At 43.2% G+C, this 23,205-nt stretch overlaps 1 protein-coding gene across 7 annotated transcripts in view; it reads left to right on the forward strand.

The window, feature by feature from the left end:
• Positions 1–23,205, forward strand: part of APP (amyloid beta precursor protein) — a 274,512-nt gene that overhangs the window by 135,423 nt on the left and 115,884 nt on the right. For all 7 annotated transcript variants that reach the window (XM_019467786.2, XM_019467787.2, XM_019467788.2 and 4 more), the window contains exon 6: positions 18,466–18,668. In XM_019467786.2, coding sequence (XP_019323331.1) covers positions 18,466–18,668 — 203 coding nt within the window. The remainder of the gene's footprint in view (positions 1–18,465; positions 18,669–23,205) is intronic.

Consider the following 23,205-nt stretch of genomic DNA (forward strand, 5'->3'; position numbering starts at 1 on the left):
TATCTTTAATCGATGAGGTTTCTGTAGGAAGTAATAACATTATACATGTAATGTTTTATCCACCCTGGCCTCTTTCCCTGATGTCTTAACTGTATACATAAACTAGTATCATACTGTTTAAAAGCAAGCGTCTCCATCAACTTTTTGAAGGCAGCTGAAGTGCAAGCTATGAATGTTTCTGTATTTTTAACTAATCCAAGTAATAAGTGGTTCCTTCAGCTCCACATCTTATAATGTCTATTCATGCCTTGTTAATTTCCAAACTAAGTGAAGGACACACTGAGCATCTTTCTGGTCGTGTTGACGCAGTTGAAGACACAGCAGATGGGTGTTCATTCTTGTCATTTATGTCCTGTTTTCTACCAAACACGTTTTGCCCTTATTCTAAATCGTTATAAAGAGAACTGAATATTGAGCATCTGATAGGCTATGAATATTTGTGTACTGACTAAATTGTTTTAGTAAAGCATAACGTGTCGTTCTGGGAGGGTTTACCCAAAGATATCCGAAAGTCCAGTATGCTGTTGGAAGTTACTCGAAAATACATTTGTAGGATAGCAACATTTTATTGAGAACAACGGTAAGTCAGCCTATATAAATGATTTGTTATTGTATGGTCCTTGAGGCATATAATTGAAATCTTCTTTTGCATTTGAGACCATCGTTTGAATTTGGTCCTAAGTTTTCTGCTTAGCGACCTCTTGCCAATCTGATGTGAGGCTATAACTGTACCGTTGAAGGACACAGTAGATATCTGCTCCCCTTCTGTCAGCTGCTCCAATACCGGTAGTTAGGAGATTAATGTTGTCGGGTTCTAAAACCATTAACATAACACTGGCTACCAGACTGCAAAAGAGATTATCATTATGATGGAAAGGACAGTATTACATTTAGAATCGTTTAATGTGTTTGTAAATCAGATCTGCATAAAAAGGCACAGTGAAGAAACAGAACTCCAATGTAATAGATGCACCCAGAGAGTTTGGAAAAGACTTGTTAGTAAATACGATGATTCTGGCTTCAGAAATGCCTTCAAAGGTTTTAAAGGATGCTTTGAGCCTAATAAAGTCTTCTGGAACCTATTCCTTTACATCGAACGTGGAGAAAATTGCTGTCACCTGTTATCGTTGTACTTGCTTTCAGAACGGAGTTAAAGATATGGTAGCATGTTGAACTAAAATGTGCAACAGGCTCGTTCATGGTGCCTTGAGTGGAATTGTAAGGGAGGGCAGGCCAGGGTGGGACTGCTGGTTCCTTAGTCGGTCTACCCTCCCACCTCTTAGCTCGCATAGTCAAATAGAAAAGCTCTCCTTAGGGCATAATGACTGATCTCCCACCTCTGGTTTGATAATCATGGCTGTTATAACATGTTCCTTTTTAATTAGGTCTTTAAAAAGTATTGTGGGCCTTGTAATAATTACAACCAATAGTAATAGATAATGACTTCAGCACTTTCCGTCCTAGATGAGGTTTAGAACATTATTAAAATAGGCTTTAGTAGAAAACAAGTAATGCTATTCCTATTTTATGAATTTAAATACATATGTAGGGAGTCCTTTTTATTTTAGGGAAGCAACACATTAGAAAATGTGATTTTTTTTAGGATTGGAAAATAGCCGTAAAAATTAATATGGAATCAGTTTGGGCTCTTTGGGACATTTGAAATAGAAAGTCAGTAGGTATTCAAATAGCAGTAAGGTCATTCTACCCTCGACTTCTGTGTATTTGCAGATCTTCAATTTTATATTTAAATTATATTTCAGGAATAGTTCTGAGGCGCCTGGGTGGCTCAGTTGGTTAAGTGTTGGACTTCAGCTCAGGTCATGATCTCACGGTTCATGAGTTCGAGCCCCGCATCAGGCTCTGTGCTGACAACTCAGAGCCTGGAGCCTGCTTCAGATTCTGTGTCTCCCTCTCTCTCTCTCTGCCCCTTCCCTGCTTGTGCTCGCTCTCTTGCTCTCTCTTTCTCTCTCTCTCTCAAAAATAAATAAATAAACATTAAAAATTCTTTTTAATAAAAAAGAGAAATAGTTTTAAAAGAGTGATGACATCTTTACTAATAAGTAGGGGCAGCCCCATCACAGTTTTTTAATCTTTTATTTCCTGGAATATGCTGTTCATTTGTTCCCCTTTAAGTGTTTCATACATCCTTTGAGTGGTAATCGGTTAGCCTCAAGTGGTTCTCAGGAGAATTTTGTAGTTACTGTTATCGGAAAATTGGAACCAAAGAGTCGTACACCTGTCGACACAGTAATGAAGCACTTAGGTTTTACAAAACTGTTTACAGGGTAGTCACAGGACAACAACACTGCATTTAAGGTAATTGACCATGGTGGCACCAATCACAGAGGAACAAGATGCCGAGACCACACTTTAGAGCATCTCTGTACCTGGTCCGGCTTCATATAAAACTCCCTGTTGGTGCCGAAACACACCTAGCAGCACTGACGTGCACAGAACATTTCATAATGAGGTAGCTTTGTCACCTCTTCCTATTTGGGGAGGAACATGCACATTGGTAAATTGACTCTGTATGTCACATCTTGTCTTGAATACTATATATAGAACATCTGTGATCTTTGGCCATGAACCCTCAGTAGGACTGAATATGCCCTTCCTCTATCTTTGCTATTAGTTGACAGACAAATAAGGTAGTACTTTTCCTCATAACCTCTTTATCTGCCTAATCAAAGTACCAGTGCAGACAGACCCAGATGCTTCTGGAATTTCCATACAAAGCACCTTAAGGTTAATAATCCCTTAGAACCGATTCTTTTTGCTTTTTCTCGGAAGCCTTTTTTCTTATATAACTTGTTTGTCTTCATTTCCAGTCTTTCTTTCCTAGACATTCTTTGCACAAGGCTTTGGAGGTTTTCTGTTTGCTTCTTTTTAGCTCTCCTGACATCACTGTGTTTTGTTTCGCTTTGGTTTTAAATTTCTGACTCGAGTTATCTCCTTTGGATTATTACAGTATTTCCTTTACTGGACCGTTCATCTTGGTTGCTGTAATCAACAGCCTTGACTTTATATACCAGTTGTATTTATTAGCCCTGGCTAGCTGGGGTGAGTCCCCCAAGTGGGAAGCTCAAATGTCTATGTGGTCAGATTGAAGAACTAAAGCCAGATGGATGGTTTCCTAATGCGTCCGAGAGAGTTCTTAGTTTCTATACCCCACACCCATCTTGGTTCTCTTGAAGCTGTCCTGTCATGATAATGGCCCCACCCCATCTCTTAGGAGTTACAGCTAAGTACCTGGGACTCATGTTACCCTTTCCACAAATCCTGCCTGTTCTGGATTCATGCATGCACTTGTCTCCCATCTTCTCTAGTACAATCCTAGTACCATTATTTCTTGCTGGAGTTACTGTAGTATCCTACTGATTTCTGCTCCCTTTGTGTCCCTGCTGTATACCCACTGTTTCCACACACAAGTCTTAAGCCACTGTATACACCACAGCCAGGACATGGAGTGTGTGTGTGTGTGTGTGTATTTATATTTATATTTGCATTTGTATTTATATTTGTATTTATGTTTATATATAAATAAAGCTGATCTTGGAACTCCCAAGGCGAAGGTGGGCTAGTGGCTTTCCAGCACACTTAACAACCAAATACACAGAGAAAAAGCAGTGAGCCCTTTTGTTGGGATGCCAAGGATGATGTTGACCGAACAGTGACTCAACATGTATTTTGCATTCTTATCCAGGTATGAATGTATTTGGTCCAGCTTCTCTGTGCCTTCCTGGCATCATCACCATGTTCCTGTCTCTCCTCACTGCTGTCTCTGTATCACGCAAAACATGGCAGGCCTTCCCCACCCCACAGTCGACGAATCTCCCTGTAAAATTTCCCCAGTTCTCTAGGTTTCTTTTTATCCTTAGCCTCAGCCTCACTGTCCCGTTCTCAAAATACATTCCCCTGGGGGCGCCTGGGTGGCTCAGTCGGTTGAGCGTCCGACTTCGGCTCGGGTCACGATCTCACGGTCCGTGAGTTTGAGCCCCGCATCGGGCTGTGGGCTGATGGCTCAGAGCCTGGAGCCTGCTTCTGATTCTGTGTCTCCCTCTCTCTCTCTGCCCCTCCCCTGTTCATGCTCTGTCTCTCTCTGTCTCAAAAATAAATAAACGTTAAAAAAAAAAAATACATTCCCCTCATCACTTTGCAAAACACTCTCCTCCCAATATTCCCAGTCTTCGCAGCCTATTTATTTCATCCTGACATGAATTATGCCTTTTAGTATTGTATCTGCTGATCGTTTTTCTCCCCGCTAATAGAATGTAGGCTCCCTGAAGGCAGAGATCTTATCCTTTTCTCTTTCAGAGCCTCAGATCTGGCAGACTGCCTGGTGCATAGTTGATATCCACTAACATTTGTTGAGTGAATGACTTTTCTTCTGCTATTATAGTAGGATGTAGTAGGACGTTCCTGATTAGGCTCTTTAATCAATACAGAAAACATCTCCTTGGGGAATTTTTCACATGGATCACTGAATCGGGAGGCAGCTGGAATTCTGCTTGTGGGGAAAGAGGAGAAGCGGAGAAGAAAAGCATAATTAGACTTCAGGAGGCTAGATTTTGTTTCTAGTTAGATAGGATATCATAACAGGACATACCAACAAGGCAGAAAAAGCATGGCTGTTCTGGTCTATTATCTGCAGCCTTTCAAAATGGTAGCTCTTGAGTTTTTAGAAAACAACAACAAAAACGTGCATTGCTGTTGACCTAATGGAAATAGAAACACAATGGCTCCCAGATCCATATTATATTCTGGGCCCGGATTTCTAGTGCTCTGTTTCTGGCTAGCAGCTGGAGGCCCCCGATACCGTCTTACAGCATCCGAAATCTATCCTGGTCCAAGCCGGCCCTTCTTCCCTCTGTTACCCTCAATAACCTTTCTCCAGTCAGTCGCTCCATCTCAACACATCAGCTTCATGCTGTCACCAGCCCCCTTCATCCAGTCACCAGTGCTGCTGGGTTCTTTTTCCAAGCTCTCACCTCCCTCATCCTCCTTGGCCAGGCTTCTGGAAGAGCCTTCTCCCACGCCCACCTGTCACTCCTCCACCTGTCTGTCCTTCATACTTCCGCCAGCTCATACTTCTTGAAATACAACTAACTTTGCCACTCTTCTGCTTAAAGTTTCTCTCCTAGCCTCTGAATCACGGGTAGAATGAAGACAAACTCCTTAGCCTTTCAAACAAGGCCCTTGGTAATGTGTCTGCATTCCACTCCCTTCCCGGTGCCCATCCTGTCTCCCCAGCCCCGCTCAGCTACCCGCACTTCCTGCCAGACGCTTGCTGTCTTTACAGGTGCCGGGTCCGGTCTCTGCCATGCCCCTTGGCCATCGTCCTCTCTGTAGATCTCTGTTCACTCATCAGTTCCCCGCTCACCTCTAAACCGTCTCGATCCGTCCCTCCCAAGTCCTATTAACAGACCTTTTTAAAAATCCGATACAGTTGATGTTCGTATCTCTTACATCACTGTTCTGTGCTTGTTTATATATCCATCTCTGCAGGACTCTGAGCCTGTGGTCAGCAATTGGGACTTTACTAGGCACTGTACCTGGTAAAGAATAAGACTGGGGCGCCTGGGTGGCTCAGTCAGTTAGCGTCAACTTCGGCTCAGGTCATGATTTTGCAGTCTTTGAGTTCAAGCCCTGCATTGGGCTCTGTGCTGACAGCTCAGAGCCTGGAACCTGTTTTGGATTCTGTGTCTCCTTCTCTTTCTCTCTCTCTCTCTCTGCCCCTTCCCTGCTTACGCTCTTGCCTCTGTCTCTCAAAAAATAAACAAACATTTAAAAAATTTTTAAAACAAGAATAGGTCTTTATAGATTTTTTTTCTGAAATAATAAACCCCAAGGAAAGTACTGTATATGAAGAACTAATGATAACTTTTTATTTGCATCATTTTCAAAACCTAATAACATTAAAAAGGAAAAAAACATAACTGTCATACATAAATTTAAGCCCTAGTCTCATAACAGCAAATAGATATGGTATTTAGTGCTACGCTTTTTCTAAGTGCTTGTCATACGTTAACTGCTCACAGCATCTCAAGAGGTGGGTAATGTTTTCATCCCGTTTTAAAGATGGAGAAACTGAGTCAGGGCAGGGTAAGTCACATGTCCATGGTCACACCATAGCCGGTAGGTGGCTTCCAAGAACGTGCCTTTAATTACCATAGTGTTTTCCTTCTGTATGTCCCAGAGAATGAAGACACTGAATTAACTGGAGTGAACTACAATGTAATTTTCCCTTCAGAAAGAGAATTTTCAAAAACGGCTGTTATCAGTGATTTAACCTAAAAAGTAATGGCTCAGTCGGGTCAGGCTTTGGCTCAGGTCGTGATCTCACAGTTTGTAAGTTTGAGCCCCGCGTCGGGCTCTGTGCTGACAGCTCAGAACCTGGAGCCTGGATTCTGTGTGTCCTTCTCTTTCTGCCCCTCCCCCCCCCCCCCCCCCGCCCTCTCTCTCTTTTTCTCAAAAATAAACATTAAAAAAATTTTTTTTAATATAAAAAAAAGTAACGCACTTCCACATTCATTTTACCCCACATTTGTTGCATCGTTCGTGCAGGATCAACACGTGATATTTTGACTTTACAGCTTTCTCAAATGGCAGCTACAAATACTTTTTAAAAGAAACTTAGGAACAAGGAAGCAGGCTTGCTGGAAGAAGAAGCTGACTCACCTGTGGAAATGAACGAGAAGTTTTACTTCTCCAGTACACACTTTTCCCATAAATCTGCCTGATCCAAGACTCCCATCGTCAAGCAGCCTATGCCTGTCATTAGTTCTTGTCTCCATCTTTTCCACACAATTCGGAATACTTGTTTCAGGGCCACCCGGGTGGCTCAGCGTCCGGTTCTTGATTTCAGCTCAGGTCATGATCCCCGGGGCCGTGGGATCGAGCCCCGCGTTGGTCTCCGTGCTGGGCGTGGAGGCTGCTTAGGACTCTGCCTCCTTCTCCCTCTGCCCCTCCCTCACTCTCTCTCTCTCTCTCTCTCTCTCTCTCTCTCTTCAAATAAAATAAAATACTTGTTTCGAGCTGTAAAAACAAAGGGGCAAAGGCGTCCTCGGGCTTGTTTTAAGGATAAATGGCACTTGGCACCACCTGAGGATGGGGGCAGGTGTACCCATGGGCCCCACTGCAGACTCTGGGGGAGGACAAGGGATAAACTGATGCAGTGTGTGTGGTGGCAAGAGCAGCAGGGTGGTTTTCTCTTGTCACAGGAGAGAAGAGGAAAGCCCACAGAAGCGGCAGGGTGCTTCCCTTCTCTCTAAGGACAAGGTACTTCACAAGGTGTCTTTGAAAGAAAGCTGCCTTGTGGCTTTTCTAGAAGGCTTTGTAGCCGTTGTATACACAGACCATCTGTAGCTTTATAGTAGTCCCTATGTGTATAGACACAGTGGAAGACAATGCGAAGCACATAGTATTTGCTGAAAGGACACCTGTTCAGGGCATTGTTCTCTTAATATTCTCTTTATTTATTTTTGTTTTTTTTTTAACGTTTATTTATTTTTGGAAGAGAGAGAGAGTGAGTTGGGGAGGGGCAGAGAGACAGGGAGACACAGAATCGGAAGCAGGCTCCAGGCTCCGAGCTGTCCGCACAGAGCCCAACACAGGGCTCGAACCCACAAACCGCAAGATCATGACCGGAGCTGAAGTCAGACTCTTAACCTACCGCGCCAGCCAGGCGCCCGCTCACTAGTCTCTTGAAATGTTAATTACATCAAACCTCCCTACTGTCCCCTCCCGCACACCTCATCTGGTTTTCCTGCTTTCGTACCTGCCCATAGCACTTGTCACGCGTAACGTGCAGTGTAACCATCTTCGCTTTGGCTTCTTACACTGTCACCTGTCCCCCGAGTAGACCGGAAGTGCCACGAGGGCAGGGAATTTTAGTCTCTTTCGTTTCCAGCAGTAACTTCCGTGCATGGAATGGACCCTTCAGAGCCTAGTTCACCCTCAGATATGTTAAATGACTGAAGAGCATGTGTTTCCAATTCTTCACCCAAAACGCATGCAGACCACCTGCACTTAGCAACACCCAGCTTCTCTAGGTCTGAGGAAGGTGCTCACAGTTTTCTGGCAAAGCGTCTGATTAACCAAGGTTGGGTTTCACTTATCAAGATTTTTAAAAGACTCTGAAAGTTTTTATCACCTTAGGTGCTTCTCCTTAGTCCTAGTCGGTTCATAAAGCTGTCAGGAAAAGAATGTGCTTTTGATTATATATGGCTTTTCATGCCTCCGAGATGGTCTTTAAGAAAGCAATTTAGCTTTTTACTATAATTACATGCTAAACTTTACATTCCTTAAGTCTTGCCAGAATATCATTTTCCCCCTTTTCCAGCATACCTTTTTTTATGATTTAAACTAAAGTCCTAGCAGCAAATATTATTAACAACTACTTCTACATCTTTAAAAATCTAATCACATTTTTCTGCGGAGCTCAAAGGATACCATCTCACCCACAAAATTAACGGTCATTTTTTAAAAAATATCAGCAGATACTGAGTCCATAGTCGGATTTTCCCTGAGCCCCAGACATGGCCTTCATGGCTCATTTTTCTACACCACATTCCATCCAGCACCAACCCCAGCATTCTACATCCTTCACACTCAGCACTGGGAACAACCCTTTTTGTACCTTTACACCAACAGGCTGAAGAAGCTTCGGCAATACTCTGTGAAGCCTTCTCCGGCTTTTGATTTGTCTCATGTCTTAGGGGTATCACTTAAATTGGTTTCCTCTGTTGCTGCAATGCTTCTTTGCATATGTAGGGAGAGAGTGGTTCCTCTCGTGTTCTAGCCTTGCTAGTTTACATCCAGGCTTGGATTCTTCTCTTCTCTCCGCCTATTTCGGCCTCATACTTTGCAAGTTCACTAAATCAAATAGGCCAGAGTTTACAGGCCTGTGTGAAGAGCAGTTGATTTTATACTGAACCACCCTTTTCGTAACGTTCCTTCAATTTTCTTTCATGCGTGGCCCTTTTTAGTGAAGGCAGCTAGTTTTATTCCCAGTGTTGGCAAAAACCTTAGTAGCCAGTACATTACGTGAATTTAATACTGGGTCGTGTGGTGGTATCCTATTAATGTCGTTGTGCCACGTGGTGCTAGAATTCTGAAAGTATCGTCTGTAACAGGATTTCTTGTTTTCCTTTAAAGATTAACTGATTTGGGGGGCGCCTGGGTGGCTCAGTCGGTTAAGCGTCCGGCTTCGGCTCAGGTCATGATCTCACGGTTCGCGAGTTTGAGCCCCGCGTCGGGCTCCATGCAGACAGCTCAGAGCCTACAACCTGCTTTCGATTCCGTGTCTCCCTCTCTCTCTGCCCCTCCCCTACTCGCGCTCTGTCTCTCTGTCTCTCTTATAAATAAACATTAAAAAAATTAAGGATTACGTAATTGTGTATTCTCTTAAAATCTTTCAAGAGAACGACCTAATATCTGACCCTTTTATGTTTTCTAATAGAGAGGAAAATCAAACTGTGTGTAATTGTCAGAGAATACACCAGTTCTGAGTGTTCTGGAGGAATGTCTCAGCGGTATTTTGTCCTAACATCCATTCATTCAACACATTTTTTTTTTTTTTTTGAGCTATTTTCAGTAGCTACTGTTTGAGCTATTGTCTGTCAGGTACTGTGTGTGTGGCCTTTGACCGCTTACATGCTACTCATGGTGAGTCAGGTGCTGTTCTAAGTGCATCCCAAGTATTAACCCGATTTCTCGTCGTGCCCCTGTGAACGGAAGCACCTCCTGTAAGTTTGCCATTTTACAGATGAAGACATGAGAGGCACAGAGAGGTTAACTAACGTGCTCAAGGCCACAGAGCCAGGATTCAAATCCAGGCGGGCCGGCCCCAGGGTTCACAGCTCCACCACGCGGCAAGATACCCCGTCTCATTGCGCCCTGTGTTCTGCTGGCTCCGAAGGAGGCAAGAAGCAGGGATCGCTGTTGTTTCTGCTCTAGAATTTTACAACTTGGACATCCTAGATGCTTTTTGCTTTGTTTTGTTCTATCTCATTTCAAATCAGGACAAAGCACAGTTGTTTGGATATATCTTTTTTTTTTCTTTTCATAATTCTTTAAAAATGTAAAAACTGCTCTTAACTTATAGGATGTGTAAAAATAAGCTAGGAGCCATATGCTCCATGCCATTGATCATTTGTCCTTCTTTGATTACTCTCTGTGTTTTCAGCCAACTCTGTTTCAGACTCTCAGGATTTCCTCCCACCACCGGACCTTTGCATATGCTCTGCCTGCCCTGGTGCAGAGTGGTCTTTATCCTCCAGACCGCATTCACCTTGCTTCTTCTCTAGGTCACATTTCAGTCATCCCTTCCTTATGTCTCCCTTGCTGTGCACCCCAGGTCTGGTCAGATCTTATTCTTTTGGGTCTCGTGTCATTCATAATTGTTATCACCACAGTAATGTCACATTTAATATGGATGATGATGTCATTGTCCTTTTGGCTTTAGCCTCATGAGCTACCCTTGCTCCCCAGTGTGTTTCTCCCAATGTCCCAGCTGCCATTCTTGTCTTCCTAGAGTCCACTCTCCACCCTAAGTAGCCAGAGCCATCCTTAAAACTTATATCTCATTGAGTCATTTCCATTGCAAATGAGTAAACTTGCCGTTTCTTAACATGACCAACATGGCCTCCCAGCCTTCCCATCTGGCTCCAACCTTAATTTCTCCTGAGAACCTCGTCCTCTGCCCCCTATGCTAGCTGGCTTTCTCTGCATCATGCTAAGCTTGCCCTCACCCCAGGGCCTTTGCATTTGTTCTTCCTTCTGCCCCAACCATCCCCCCATGCTGACTCTTCCAGGCTTCTCTGTCTCAGTGGCCTTCCCCGACCATCCTATTTGAAATGCTGCTCCCATCCCTCCCTCCACAAACACATCTATTGTAGTCACTGATTAGCACATTAGCCCCTTTCCTTTCTTTGTATACTTATGAATTTTTTTTTCTTATTTATTTGCTCCTCTTGTGCCTTACCCACTAAAATGTATGTTCCAGGAAAGCAGAAGCTTTGTCATACTCACAAGTCCACTGCCGGTGTCTCGAATAGCACCTGGCACTTGGCAAAAGCACCGTAGACATTGTTGATCCGATGGCCAGCATGCAGTATAGACAGGGCTCAGTGGATAGGTGAATTAATGCCTTGCCCTTGTTTTTGCTCATTAAAGTTGATGCCCATTTCTTTCAACTCAAATACTTAACTATCCATTGACTAAAGGAAAAATGTCTGGATCCTTGGTCTCTGCAATTTAGCGTTCCTCACTGTTAAAATTCAGTACCACATTGAAGTATTTTATTGTCAACCTTATGTATTTGTTGTTCCTGATTGTGCATTCTGTGGCTATCCCTACCTCATCCTTACACCCACTTTCCATGTCCTTACCAGCTCACACACTTCTAGCTGACAAGAATCACTTCCCCCTTTGAATTTCTGAAGCATTTAATAGGCAGTGTGTCTGTTACTCATATAGTAATTAGTGTAGATTCTCTTGCCCAGAAGAGATAGTCGTTAAATCTGTAACGATGATACATTCTCACTTCAGATGAAGGTTTGTCTATATATCTCACCCTTAATGCCTGAGTCATGAATTTTTGGCATCTCAGTTTTGTTCTTATCTTCCTTAAGCAGGAGTCCATAACCTAGTGTCTGGGGGAAGCATTTAAACCATCTGCAAGGAATGCTTTTAGCTGCGAATAACTGAAAACCCAGATCTTGGTGGTAGGGAGCCCTGCACTGGTGCAGCAAGGCAGAGATGTGACCTTTCTGGATCTTTCCATCCCAGCACCTTTATCACCTTCTGCATCTGAATGTTTATCAACTAACCCTTGACAGATGGCTGTTGCCCTTCCAGGGAGAAAGTAGAAACACAGAAGGGCAAAGGAACAAAAACACTCCGACTACTCAGTATGATGAGTGTTCTCATCTGGAAAGTAAAACCTTCCTAGACACCCCACCTGGAGGTCCAAGCAGATGCCCTCTGGCATCTCATTATCCTGAGACGTGGCAGTCGCATGACCTTCTCTACCTGCAAGGGAGACGGGGTATGGAGTGTTCGGTGTCTTACTATCTCTGATCGATGAAGGGATGGCAGAAAGGAGTTAGGTATGGCTTTGGGGTAGCTTACATTTTCTGCTACGGCACAGTTTTGGGGAGAGAAGGTGGGAGAGATTCTAATAGTACAACATTAAAGGAGAGTAACTTTTGTTTTTCTGTAGTAATCATTAACATATGTGGATTGAATTCTATACGATCCTCAAATTCATTTACAAAATGTCTGTATTAATGAATTAATTACTTTGGAGAATTAATTACTTAACCCATATAGTCTAGTTAGTGAGGCCATGGCTGAAGGAGCCATATACATATACATATATACATATATATATGTATATGTATATACATGTATACATGTATATATATATATACATGTATATATGTATATATGTATATGTATATGGCTCCTTCAGCCATGGCCTCACTAACTAGACACACTATATATATATATATATATATATATATATATATATATATGTGCATGTGTGTGTATACATGTACATATGTGTATGTTTATATATATGTGTTTATACGTATGTACATGTGTATGCGTAAATATGTATAAACATATACATTATTAGTTGCATTTCCTTCAGATCATGATTTTCACTAGTGAAAAAATTCATACATATATTATGTGTAATTATTATATATATATATCATATACCATTATTATTATTGTTAATATTATCATGCTTCTACCTTCATAACTTGTGCCCTAACTGGATTGAGGGTTTGGAGTTGAGAGGTATTTTTTTCAGATTTGGAGACCTTGAAAATACAATTATTATATCAATTAAAGAGCTCTTATTCTAGCCCAATTGTGAGAATATTTAAGAAGAGTGGGACAGTGTAGTAACAGCATCCTCTCCCTTTTTTTTTGTTTTTTTTGTTACAATTTTTTAGGGGCACCTGGGTGACTCAGTTGGTTAAGCCTCCGACTTCGGCTCAGGTCATGATCTCATGGTTCATGGGTTCGAGCTCCGCATCGGGCTCTGTGCTGACAGCTCAGAGCCTGGAACCTGCTTTGGATTCTGTGTCTCCCTCTCTCCCTGCCCCTCCCCCACGCATGCTCTATCTCTGTCTCTCAAAACTAAATAAACATTAAAAAAAATTTTTTTTTAATTTATTTTGAGAGAGAGAAAGGGACCGCATGAGGGAGCTTGGGGGAGGGACCAAGAGAGGGAGAGAGAAAGCAGGCTCGATGCTGTCAGCACAGAGCCCGACACAGGGCTCGAACCCGCAAAACCTGTGAGATGATGACCTGAGCTGAAATCGGGAGTCCAGCACTCAACCACCTGAGCGCCCAGCATCCTCTCCCTTTTATCCCTCTTTCCTGAACTGTAACTTACATAAAGAGAAATGGCACATAACATGGGTACACATGGCTCGTGAATTTCAAAATTGAGCATACGGGATAGCAGACACCCAGATCCCAGCACCGCCTGGCCAGCCCCCGCAGAGGCCTCTCTCCTGTTCCCTGCCAGTCACAAATCTCCCCCTCGCCAAAGTGCAGTGCCTCTGAGCTCTGGCAGCAGCGTGGAGGGTGCCTGTTTTCACACTGTATGTAAGTGGAATCAGGCCCTGCATCCAATTGTACATTTGGCTTCCAACAGTCCCTTTAGATGGGAGAGATTCCGGTTTTTTCTTACTTAGCTCTGCCCCCTCTTGAACCATTTACTGGGAACCATGAAAAATAAGCTTCTATTCTCTTCTATTTTCTCACGTTTTCTGACAACTACTAATTTTCCTAATTTCGCAGCAGCAATTTTCTTTTTTTTAGTGTTTATTATTTAAAGAAAGACAAAGCGTGAGTGAGGGACGGACAGGGAGAGAGGAAGACACAAAATCCAAAGCAGGCTCCAGGCCCTGAGCTGTCAGCACAGAGCCCGACGCAGGGCTCGAACCCACACACCATGAGATCGTGACCTGAGCCGAAGTCGGATGCTTAACTGACTGAGCCATCCAGGTGCCCTGCAGCAGTAATTGTTATAGATACTGCTTTCTGGAACAAACTGACTCTTCAGCCCTTGTACCCTCCAGGTTAAACTCTGAGAGCACGAAGAACTGGGGCAGAGAAAAAAATTTGCTTTATTTTCCTTTCCTATATCCTGACTCTGGGTGACGCTTTCTTCCCCTTTCTAGTACAATAAACATACATGTGTCTGGGCATCTTCCTGTTGAGACTTGCCCCCGCCCTGGCCCGGGGTTGATCTTACATTTGGAGAATTGACAGCTGTTCTGTTTCATATCCCCCACCCTCCCCCCCTACTCCCCCCAACCTCTGCCATCACTGGGTGTTCAGGTCTCATGATTGTCCAGTTCACATAAAGCATGGGAATCACAGCTTTTTTTCATGCTGTTTCCTCTCCTTTGTCCTACAAAGGGGCGGAAGAAAGTCGAGTCTTAGGAGACACTATGAAAGAGTAAACACAGCTCTTTTAGAGAATGCAAATGGTGACTTGTTTTGCATGACTCAAACAAAAAGGAATTAAAACTGCTATGTGAATCAAAATCTTTCACTGTCTGAAGGGAACATCACAGAGGAAACCACAAGTGGAAGGTATTAAGGTCAGCCTTTATTTAGAAATTGAAGGAGAGTCACCTTCGTGATGGAGTGTATCCTTCACTAAAGTAAACTCTTGCATGCTGACACGTAAAATTTCATTCTCGGTGATTTAATTCCTCATAGAAATGTCCCTCTGACCCTTTAACCTTCTTATTAAAGTCAGGTACTCCTTAGATGATCAGCATTTTCAGATAGTTCCCTCGTTCTTTAGAAGCGTTTCTCATTATTGGAATTTAAAAGCTATACAAGCTGTCTACTATACATTGACAGACGCAAAGATGTGTGAATGTGATATGAATATTCTACTGTGTTACCAAGGGACTGTTTCCTTGTCCGTCCTTTGATTATTTGTAAGGAAATTGCTTCATGATGCCCAGCCTCACACTTCCCCAACTGGCCCCTCCTTGGCCCTTTCTTGCACGGTGCTCAGCTCGCCTCAGTCACATCCAGGAGCAGAGCCGTCCAGCAATTGAAGAGTCAGTGGGAGATTAATTTTTCTCCCCTTTCTGGGTTTCCTGCTATTGGTGAAAAGTGTGGCAGGCAGTGGAATGCTGGTGTTTGGCATTCTTTGGGAAGATGCACCATTGTGAAAACATAAGTGCGCGCTGCTGTTTTAATAGTGTCCAAATAGATCATTGAATTTATGGACATCTAAATTTAATTCCAGAAATCAAAGCTATGGTAATAAGAGCTGGACCTGCGTTCTCTTAGGCCAAGTAATTTAATTCCTCAGCGAGTTGAACTATTATGTATTTCTGTTCCTTATTATGCCAGTAAATTGCTCAGGCAGATGCAGTGATGGATGATGGGCATGTATTTCACTCTTTTTTTTTTTTTTTATGGCTAGACACATTCTAGAATGCAGATCACTTTAAACGCAGCTGTTTTCATAACCGTGTTTTCTGTTTGGAGCCTAAGTCAAGTCCTAACAGGGGAGGTTGGGGGAGGTTCTTGGGGGTACCCATAGTCATACTTTTATTGTCCCGCCTAGAAGCACAACGCTGTCTTAACCCTGGGTCACATTCTTGGACGCTGTCATTCCATTCGTGCCTCAACACAGCATTTATACTTCGTGCTTTAAGGAGAATATTGGCTTGGTCTGGTTTGTCTCCTGGTCTCTACCTCACTTTTCTACTTAATTTGGAGACTTAATTTGCCTGGACACAGAAGGGAATAAATCAGCGGGGGGCACACGTCAGATCATTCTTCTGTGCACACGACTACAACAGTGAGATCCTATAGAAAAGTGAGGAAGCAGGATACTGTGTAAAATTCAGGGCATCTGAGCACCTGTTAAGAATTCTTGGGAACTGTTGCCTCAACTAGACTTTTGTGCGGGAATGCAGGCTGTCGAGAAACAATGATTGCACCCTGTTTATCTCTAAGTGGATGAAGGCTTCTATCACCTGATTATCAATGCCAACATTTTCCCTTCTTACTTTTTCTTCATGGCCTCATGGAAGTGTTAAAATTCCTGGTCAGGGTCTTCTCTGTTCCATTTGTTTCATTACCACACTAGTAAGTTATCATTAATATTATTCTGCTTGGTAAGCTTCTCCTTTTTCTCTGGGCACATGCTTCAATTTCTTTGGATGTGTTCATTCATGATCCTTGCATCATTGATCAGCATCAGAAAGGTGGTCCACTTGGCAGGCCATACACATTTTTATAGAACTTCCATAAAAGTTCCTTACATTATGAGTTAATTGATAAAAGGAATTCCTTCTAGTGCTATATCCATCTCTTTACATACCTTTTTTTTGTTGTTTATTTTTGGGAGAGAGAGACAGTGCAAGTGGGGGAGGGGCAGAGAGAAAGGGAGAGGAGGACACAGAATCTGAAGCACAGACCCGTCAGCACAGAGCCTGACGCGGGGCTCGAACCCACGAACCAGGAGACCATGACCCGAGCTGAAGTCGGATGCTCAACCGACTGAGCTACCCAGGCGCCCGTAGCTTTTTCTTTTTCATTCTCGGCAAAATGACTTGGAGCTGTCTTTCAGACTTCATTTGCAGGTGGCTTTTGCCATCTCCCTTCCTGTCCCCCCACACCACAGAATCCTACTGTTCTAGTTCCGTAACATGTTCGAAATCTGATTCCCTATGCAATGCCCAGCTCACTTGGAGCTTTCCCAGGCTCCAGGTGTGGCTCACACAAAGTCTTTAGGTTCCTGTCGCTTCTCCCAACCACAAGCTTCTTATAGGCAAGAATCAGCTGTGGGGCCACGATACCCCGGTCTCTTTTTTTTCCGTGGACAGAAATTGTCAGCATGGCAACCCTCGATCCTATTCTTGTGGTCTTGTCACATAAGACCTGTGGCAGTCGCTCTGGTAGCTTGAAACGCCCAGCACGCGTAGATCTTCCTCCTGTACTGTTTTTGTGATCTGAGCTAGGATGAAATGTGTGTTTCTGCTATCTGGCCAGACGGTATGTGATGTATACTTTCACTTGTTTAACGCTTAGGTTCCTGTCTTCATTTATCACCTTTCAAATGCTCTTGACCATGTCTGCACTGCAGGTACTTGATTTCTACAAGGATGTCTCGCTCGGGCTTTCTGATTCTGTTCGAGACTACCCTTCTGCCCTCCAAATGTGCTGATTTATTATTCAACACTGTGCATCAGGATATGCATACTTAATGCCTTATGTATTATTTCTGATCCCCTTCCCAATTATACTGTGATTTACTGGCTATCTGTTAACCATTATTCTCAGCATTGCATATTTCAGTGGTTCTCAGAATATCGTACCCTGACTACACCAGCATCAGTATTGCCCAGGAAGCTGTTAGAAATACAAATTCTCAGGCCCCGTCCTAAACCCACTGATTCAGAAACCTTGGTGGGTGGTGCCTGGTGGTCTGTGTTTCAAGAAGCCTTCCAAGTAATTCTGATAGTTGCTGACATTTGACAACCCCTGAAATACTTGATATTCTACAGCATGCCACAGGGAGCAAGAGTAGGGAAGACCACTGTATAATTTCAGTTGGTCTCGCTGACCGCTGGGTATTACAAGTTTATTTACGCCGGTTTCTTCTTCCTCATCTATATCCAGTTGAATAGCAGTATTTCAACTGATTTCCGCCTTTACTGAGTGTCTATACCATGCAGATGCTGTGTGGTATTTTCGCATACATTATGAGAAATCATCCTACACAGCAGATTCAGCTTGGATATCCCCCTTCCTCTCTCCTGTTTAAACACACTTTGTTTTTTTTAGAGCACTTTTAGGTTTACAGAAAATTTGAGCAGCGAGTAGAAAGAACGCCCCCCTCCCCTCTTTCCCCCTACCCCCACACTTCCTCTGTTGTTAACGTCTTTATTAGTATAGTACCTCTGGCCCAATATTGATACATTAGTGATAAAGTACATAGTTTATATTAGAGTTCACTTCTTGTGTCGTACAGTTGTGTTGGTTTTGACAAACGCATGTGTCCTGTGTTCACTGCGACCGTATCTTACAGAGCCTGCTCTAAAAAATCCCCTATGCTCTGCCTGCTCATCCCTCCCTTCTTCACCCCGACCGCCACCCCCACCAGGAACCACTCCGTAATTTTGCCTTTTCCAGAAAAGCATTTAGTCGGACTCATGGAATAGCATTCTTGCAACCGTGTGAACTAAGAAGCGCTGTGCCCAAGGGGCAGAACGCTGTAGACCTAGTGAGCTAGGATTCCCACATACACCTGCTGGCTTCCAGCCTTGTGTGTGTGTTGTTTGCCCCGAGGGCCACATTACCTCCAAAATCACTACCGTCCTTTGTTGTCGCTTCCCCCCTCCCCTTTCTGAAATTTGTTTAAATGACTGTCACCGTTGTTTCCATCTCCTGCTGCAGTGAGGACAAAGTAGTAGAAGTAGCCGAGGAAGAAGAGGGGGCTGACGTCGAGGACGAAGAGGCCGAGGATGACGAGGATGACGAAGATGGTGATGAGGTGGAGGAAGAGGCGGAAGAACCCTATGAAGAGGCCACCGAGCGAACCACCAGCATCGCCACGACCACCACCACCACCACGGAGTCTGTGGAAGAGGTGGTGCGAGGTAATGCGCTGTTTGTTGGGATTTCCTCCGTCAGGGAAAAGGAAAGCCTCGTGCCCGCTCCCCAGCCCAGCACCACCGCCGTCCCCAACCAAAAATAAGATGCACAATTACAGGTCTTAACGCTTGTGAAGCTCTCTTTGGCTTAACCAGCAGTCCAACAATTCATTTCAAATGATGTCAAGTCCCGATGATACGCACTGTTCCGCTTGGCACACGCCAGCTTGTTGTGCAAAACTCCAGCCGACCAGGTGCGATCTCACTCGGCTGAGGCTGAGTTAGGTGACCTGGTTGGCACGTCCCTGGCAGTGGGTGTTTAGTACGGTCTTATTACCTGTTGTCTCTTTCACCACTTGAACTATGAGCATCTCGAGGGCAAGGACTGGCTTTTACTTATCATGCAGAGTGCCTGCTTTGTAGAAACTTCTAGATAAATCTTAGGCGAGTGAGTAGTTGGAAGCAAATGCCATTGAACGACAACTTTTGGTGGGGTATCACATTACTTGTGGCTGTGAAATGTAACGGGGATGATTTTTGTGTTGTCTTTACACTGTTTTACTGGGGGAGGTGGCACAGGGCCTTCTTTGAGAGATAGATGTTGTGTTAATATCTTAAGACTTTCTTTTTTGGTACTTAATTAATGCTCCTATTAAGAATGTTGTGACACGAATGAACTAACAGACTTCCTTTTTTGTCTCCCTGAAACGAAAGCAAGGGTTGAGTTTACACTGAACAACCAAATGTCATGATAGCAACTAGTGAATTGTAGGGTTGTGTTTCTTAAAGGGGATGCCTTTGTTTTGCAAATAGTGAAAGATGGTCCTAGAATGAGATCCAGTGACTATGGATGGATGGAGTTTTAATGTATTCAAATACTTTTAAAGTCCGCCACAAATGCTACAATATTGTAAGTTTTCCTCTCACTTTTTATTAAGGTAAAATGAGTTTAGCGCTGTTGTTAAATTGGAGCTTAAAATGGGTTAGTTTCTCTGCCTTAAGTAGATTCCTAATGACCGCTGTAATATCTTCTTTCCTTCACTGCAAATTATCTTTAATTTACATATAATTTACATATAAAATTCACTCATTTTAAGTGTATTAGTGTATAAATCAGTGGCTTTAATAAATTTACCAAATTAAGCAACCACCCTCATAATCCAGTCTTAGAACATTGTCATCATCCCGATAAGATCCCTCACACCCATTCAGTTAATCCTTGCTGTCACCGCCAGCCCCCAGCAACAACCAATGTACTTTACGTCTCTACAGATTTGCTTTTTCTAGACATTTAATGTAAGTGGGATCATACATGCTCTTTTGTGTCTGGCTTCTTTCACTTAAAATAGTGTTTTTGAAGCTCTGGGTTTCTTTACCTTGTAGCTTTTAAGAAAGACTGACATTATTCTGGGGCGCCTGGGCGGCTTAGTCAGTTAAGCGCCAACTTCGGCTCAGGTCATGATCTCAGGGTTCACGAGTTCAAACCCCGCGTCGGGCTGTGCTCTGACAGCTCAGAGCCTGGAGCCTGCTTCGGGATTCTGTGTCTCCCTCTCTGTCTGCCTCTTCCCTCACACTCTGTCTCTCTCAAAAATAAGTAAACATTAAAAAAAATTTTCTTTAAATAAAACACTCAGACTTAACTGAAAATTCATTGAAAGAGTCACATATTCTTTAAAAAATGTAGCAGAAAATAGATTGCTTAACTTTATCATTCTCTGCTTAATGATACCTTCTTATTATATTTAGCACATAAGGGCTTCTGTAAGTAGATCTATATTTAAGTAAATGCAGGTTTTATTTGAGCCGCTGCTTTCTCAAAACTCCAGACATCCTTTCCTGGAATGTTCTTCGTGTACCTCTTAGGATCACCTGTGGCAGAACTGACTAAATGAACTTGTTAGCTTCTCTTTTCCTAGAAAAGAAAAGAGGGATTTTTTCGGAGCTTCTCTTCTTGAAACCTAAGAAGACTACAAATTACTGCAGTTAGTATTCTGCAGTGACTCTGACTTTTTCAGGGTCTCCACCGGGGTAGCTATTTACATAATAATGTCCGTCTACTCAACATTGGTTTTTGGGGGGGTGCCTTTTGGGTACAAGCCATTTTGCTGGGCTTGGTGAATCATAGGATGAGAACACACGGGATAGCCGGCCCTCATGGATGTTAAAATCTCGTAGGAAATTTACATCAAAGAAACACAGAGAGTCATCTGTGTTAAAAAGCAGGAGCCCAGAACCTACTTCAAAGAGTAAGAGATTGATCAGAGAAGGATCTATGGAAGGAGATGGAAGTGGAAAGGCTCATGGCAGCGCTACCAACGGATTTTATTTTGGCGTACCTTAGAGTCCGTGGGGATAGCAAAACAGATTTGCCCCGGGAGGGTACATGGCAAGTCTGGGAGACAAGGGTAGTCTGATTTAAACTAGAGCAGATGTCTTAGATAAGAGAGTTACGGGGAATTCGGTTGGGGCTAAAATGTGGAGACCTTCAGTGCCAGGCCGGCAAGCATGAGCATGAGCTGACGGGGATCACTTCTGCCACGTGCGGAGAAATTTTCTGGTAGAAACAGTGAAGGGATTTTGTTGTGATGTTGCTGCCATGAGGAGATAGGGGAACAGGGAGTAACACAATGCATGCAGTGTAATGAGAAAATACCACGTAAACTTTTGCCGATATTCCAAACCAACAGAATTCCCTTGAGATAATACGGTCTTATTATGTTCTGAATAAGAGAGAGAAGTCTCTTGAGATAATGGGGTCTTGTTATGTTCTGAACAAGTCCAGATCTTTTGCCTGAGGTTTTCTCTCGATGTAGCGTTATTAGCTAAGATCAAACCAGAGGGGGACGTAGGTTGCAATATTTTCTGTAGGAGGACAAAGGCGATTAAATGATTGGTTTTAAATCTCCAAGCAAGAGACTTTTTTTGGTGTATTGGGTCCATGTCAGAGAGTTTGCTGAATTCCCAGCTAACTCCAACAGAGAAGTAGAAGTTTAAACGGTTAATGTTAAAGGGGCCAGCTGCAGAGAGCTCATTCCCTCCTGGTCACTGGTGTAGGTGAGTTATGGTTCTTCCCTGAGGAAGAACAACGGTAATGCCATACGTGATGGCTGACTTTGTACAACTCTGCTTCAAAGTAGCCCAGCTCCTGTGCTGAAAATAAAAACCACAAGTGACTTGCAAGGAAGAGATATTGAAAAGAGGCTCACAATACAGTTGTCACTGGTAATGTTTCAGTGCCTGAGAGAAAATGTGATTCACACCTATACTTAATAAGAAAACTGTTTCTTCATTACCAACATACTGCTACTAATACGATTCCTTAACGTGCTTCGTAACAAAAACTCAATCCCTTTGTAACCTGTTTAAATTTGAAAGAAATAACTAGGGGGAAGGAAAGTCTAAGACGCTTCGACATGGTCATCAAATTTTCAGCTATTTTGTATTAGAATCAATGATGCTGAAGTGGAAGATGTCAGTTCTAACTCTGTTAGCAATTCCAGAGGAAAAAGTGAACACACTACCGTATCCATCTGGCTTTAGGATTTATTGGTTTAGGTGCTTAAGGAAAACTTGGATATTGATCCAGTGGAATAAGCCAATACCAATTTGAGTGAAACCACAGTATATTTAGACTCTTGCTCCTAATTTTCTTTGATTTGAGAAGGAATAACACTTCATGAACCCAAGACGTCAGGGCGATTTCTGACTCACTCATGGATTCTAAACTGGTTGGACATTGGTATTATAGGGGCACCTGCGTGGCTCAGTTGGTTAAGTGTCTGACTAGATTTCAGCTCAGGTCATGATCCCACAAGCCCCACGTCAGGCTCTGCCCTAACAGAGCATGGAGCCTGCTTGGGATTCTCTCCCTCTCTCTCTCTCTCTCTCTCTCGCTCTCTCTCTCGCTCGCTCTCTCTCCCTCTCCCTCTCTCTCTCACTCTCTCTCTCTACCTCTCCCTCTCCCTCTCTCCCTCCTTCTCTCCCTCCCCCTCTGTCTGCCGCTTCCCTCAATACACTCACTCTCTCTCTCTCAAAATAAATAAATAAATAAACTTTAAAAAAGCAATTGTTTCAGGGCACCTGGGTGGCTCAGTCAGTTAAGCGTCCGACTTCGGCTCTGGTCACGATCTCACAGTTTGTGAGTTCAAGCCCTGCATCGGGCTCTGTGCGGACAGCTCAGAGCCTGGAGCCTGCTTCAGATTCTGTGTCTCCCTCTCTCTCTGGCCCTTCCCCTCTCTCTCTCTCTGTCTCTCTCAAAAATAAATAAACATTAAAAAAAATTTTTTTAAAAAGCAATTGTTTCTATCTTTTAATCCTTGTGACAGTGCTGTGTGGTAGAAATCTCATTTCTCCATTTACAACTAAGACAACTAAGGCCTAGAAAAAAAAATTTTTTTAATTGCCCATGGTCACAAAGGTGAGAGGCATGAAGGCAACACTGAGATCCAAGTGGACCAGGGTATTTCTACTACATTAATGTCAAAATTTTCTTTTTCCTTTTCCTCTTGTTTACAAATACTATTTCAGTTTAACCTGTACTCCC

This window comes from Panthera pardus, unplaced genomic scaffold (genome assembly GCF_024362965.1).
Source record: "Panthera pardus isolate Hobbes unplaced genomic scaffold, ASM2436296v1 HiC_scaffold_16, whole genome shotgun sequence".
Lineage (NCBI taxonomy): Eukaryota > Metazoa > Chordata > Mammalia > Carnivora > Felidae > Panthera > Panthera pardus.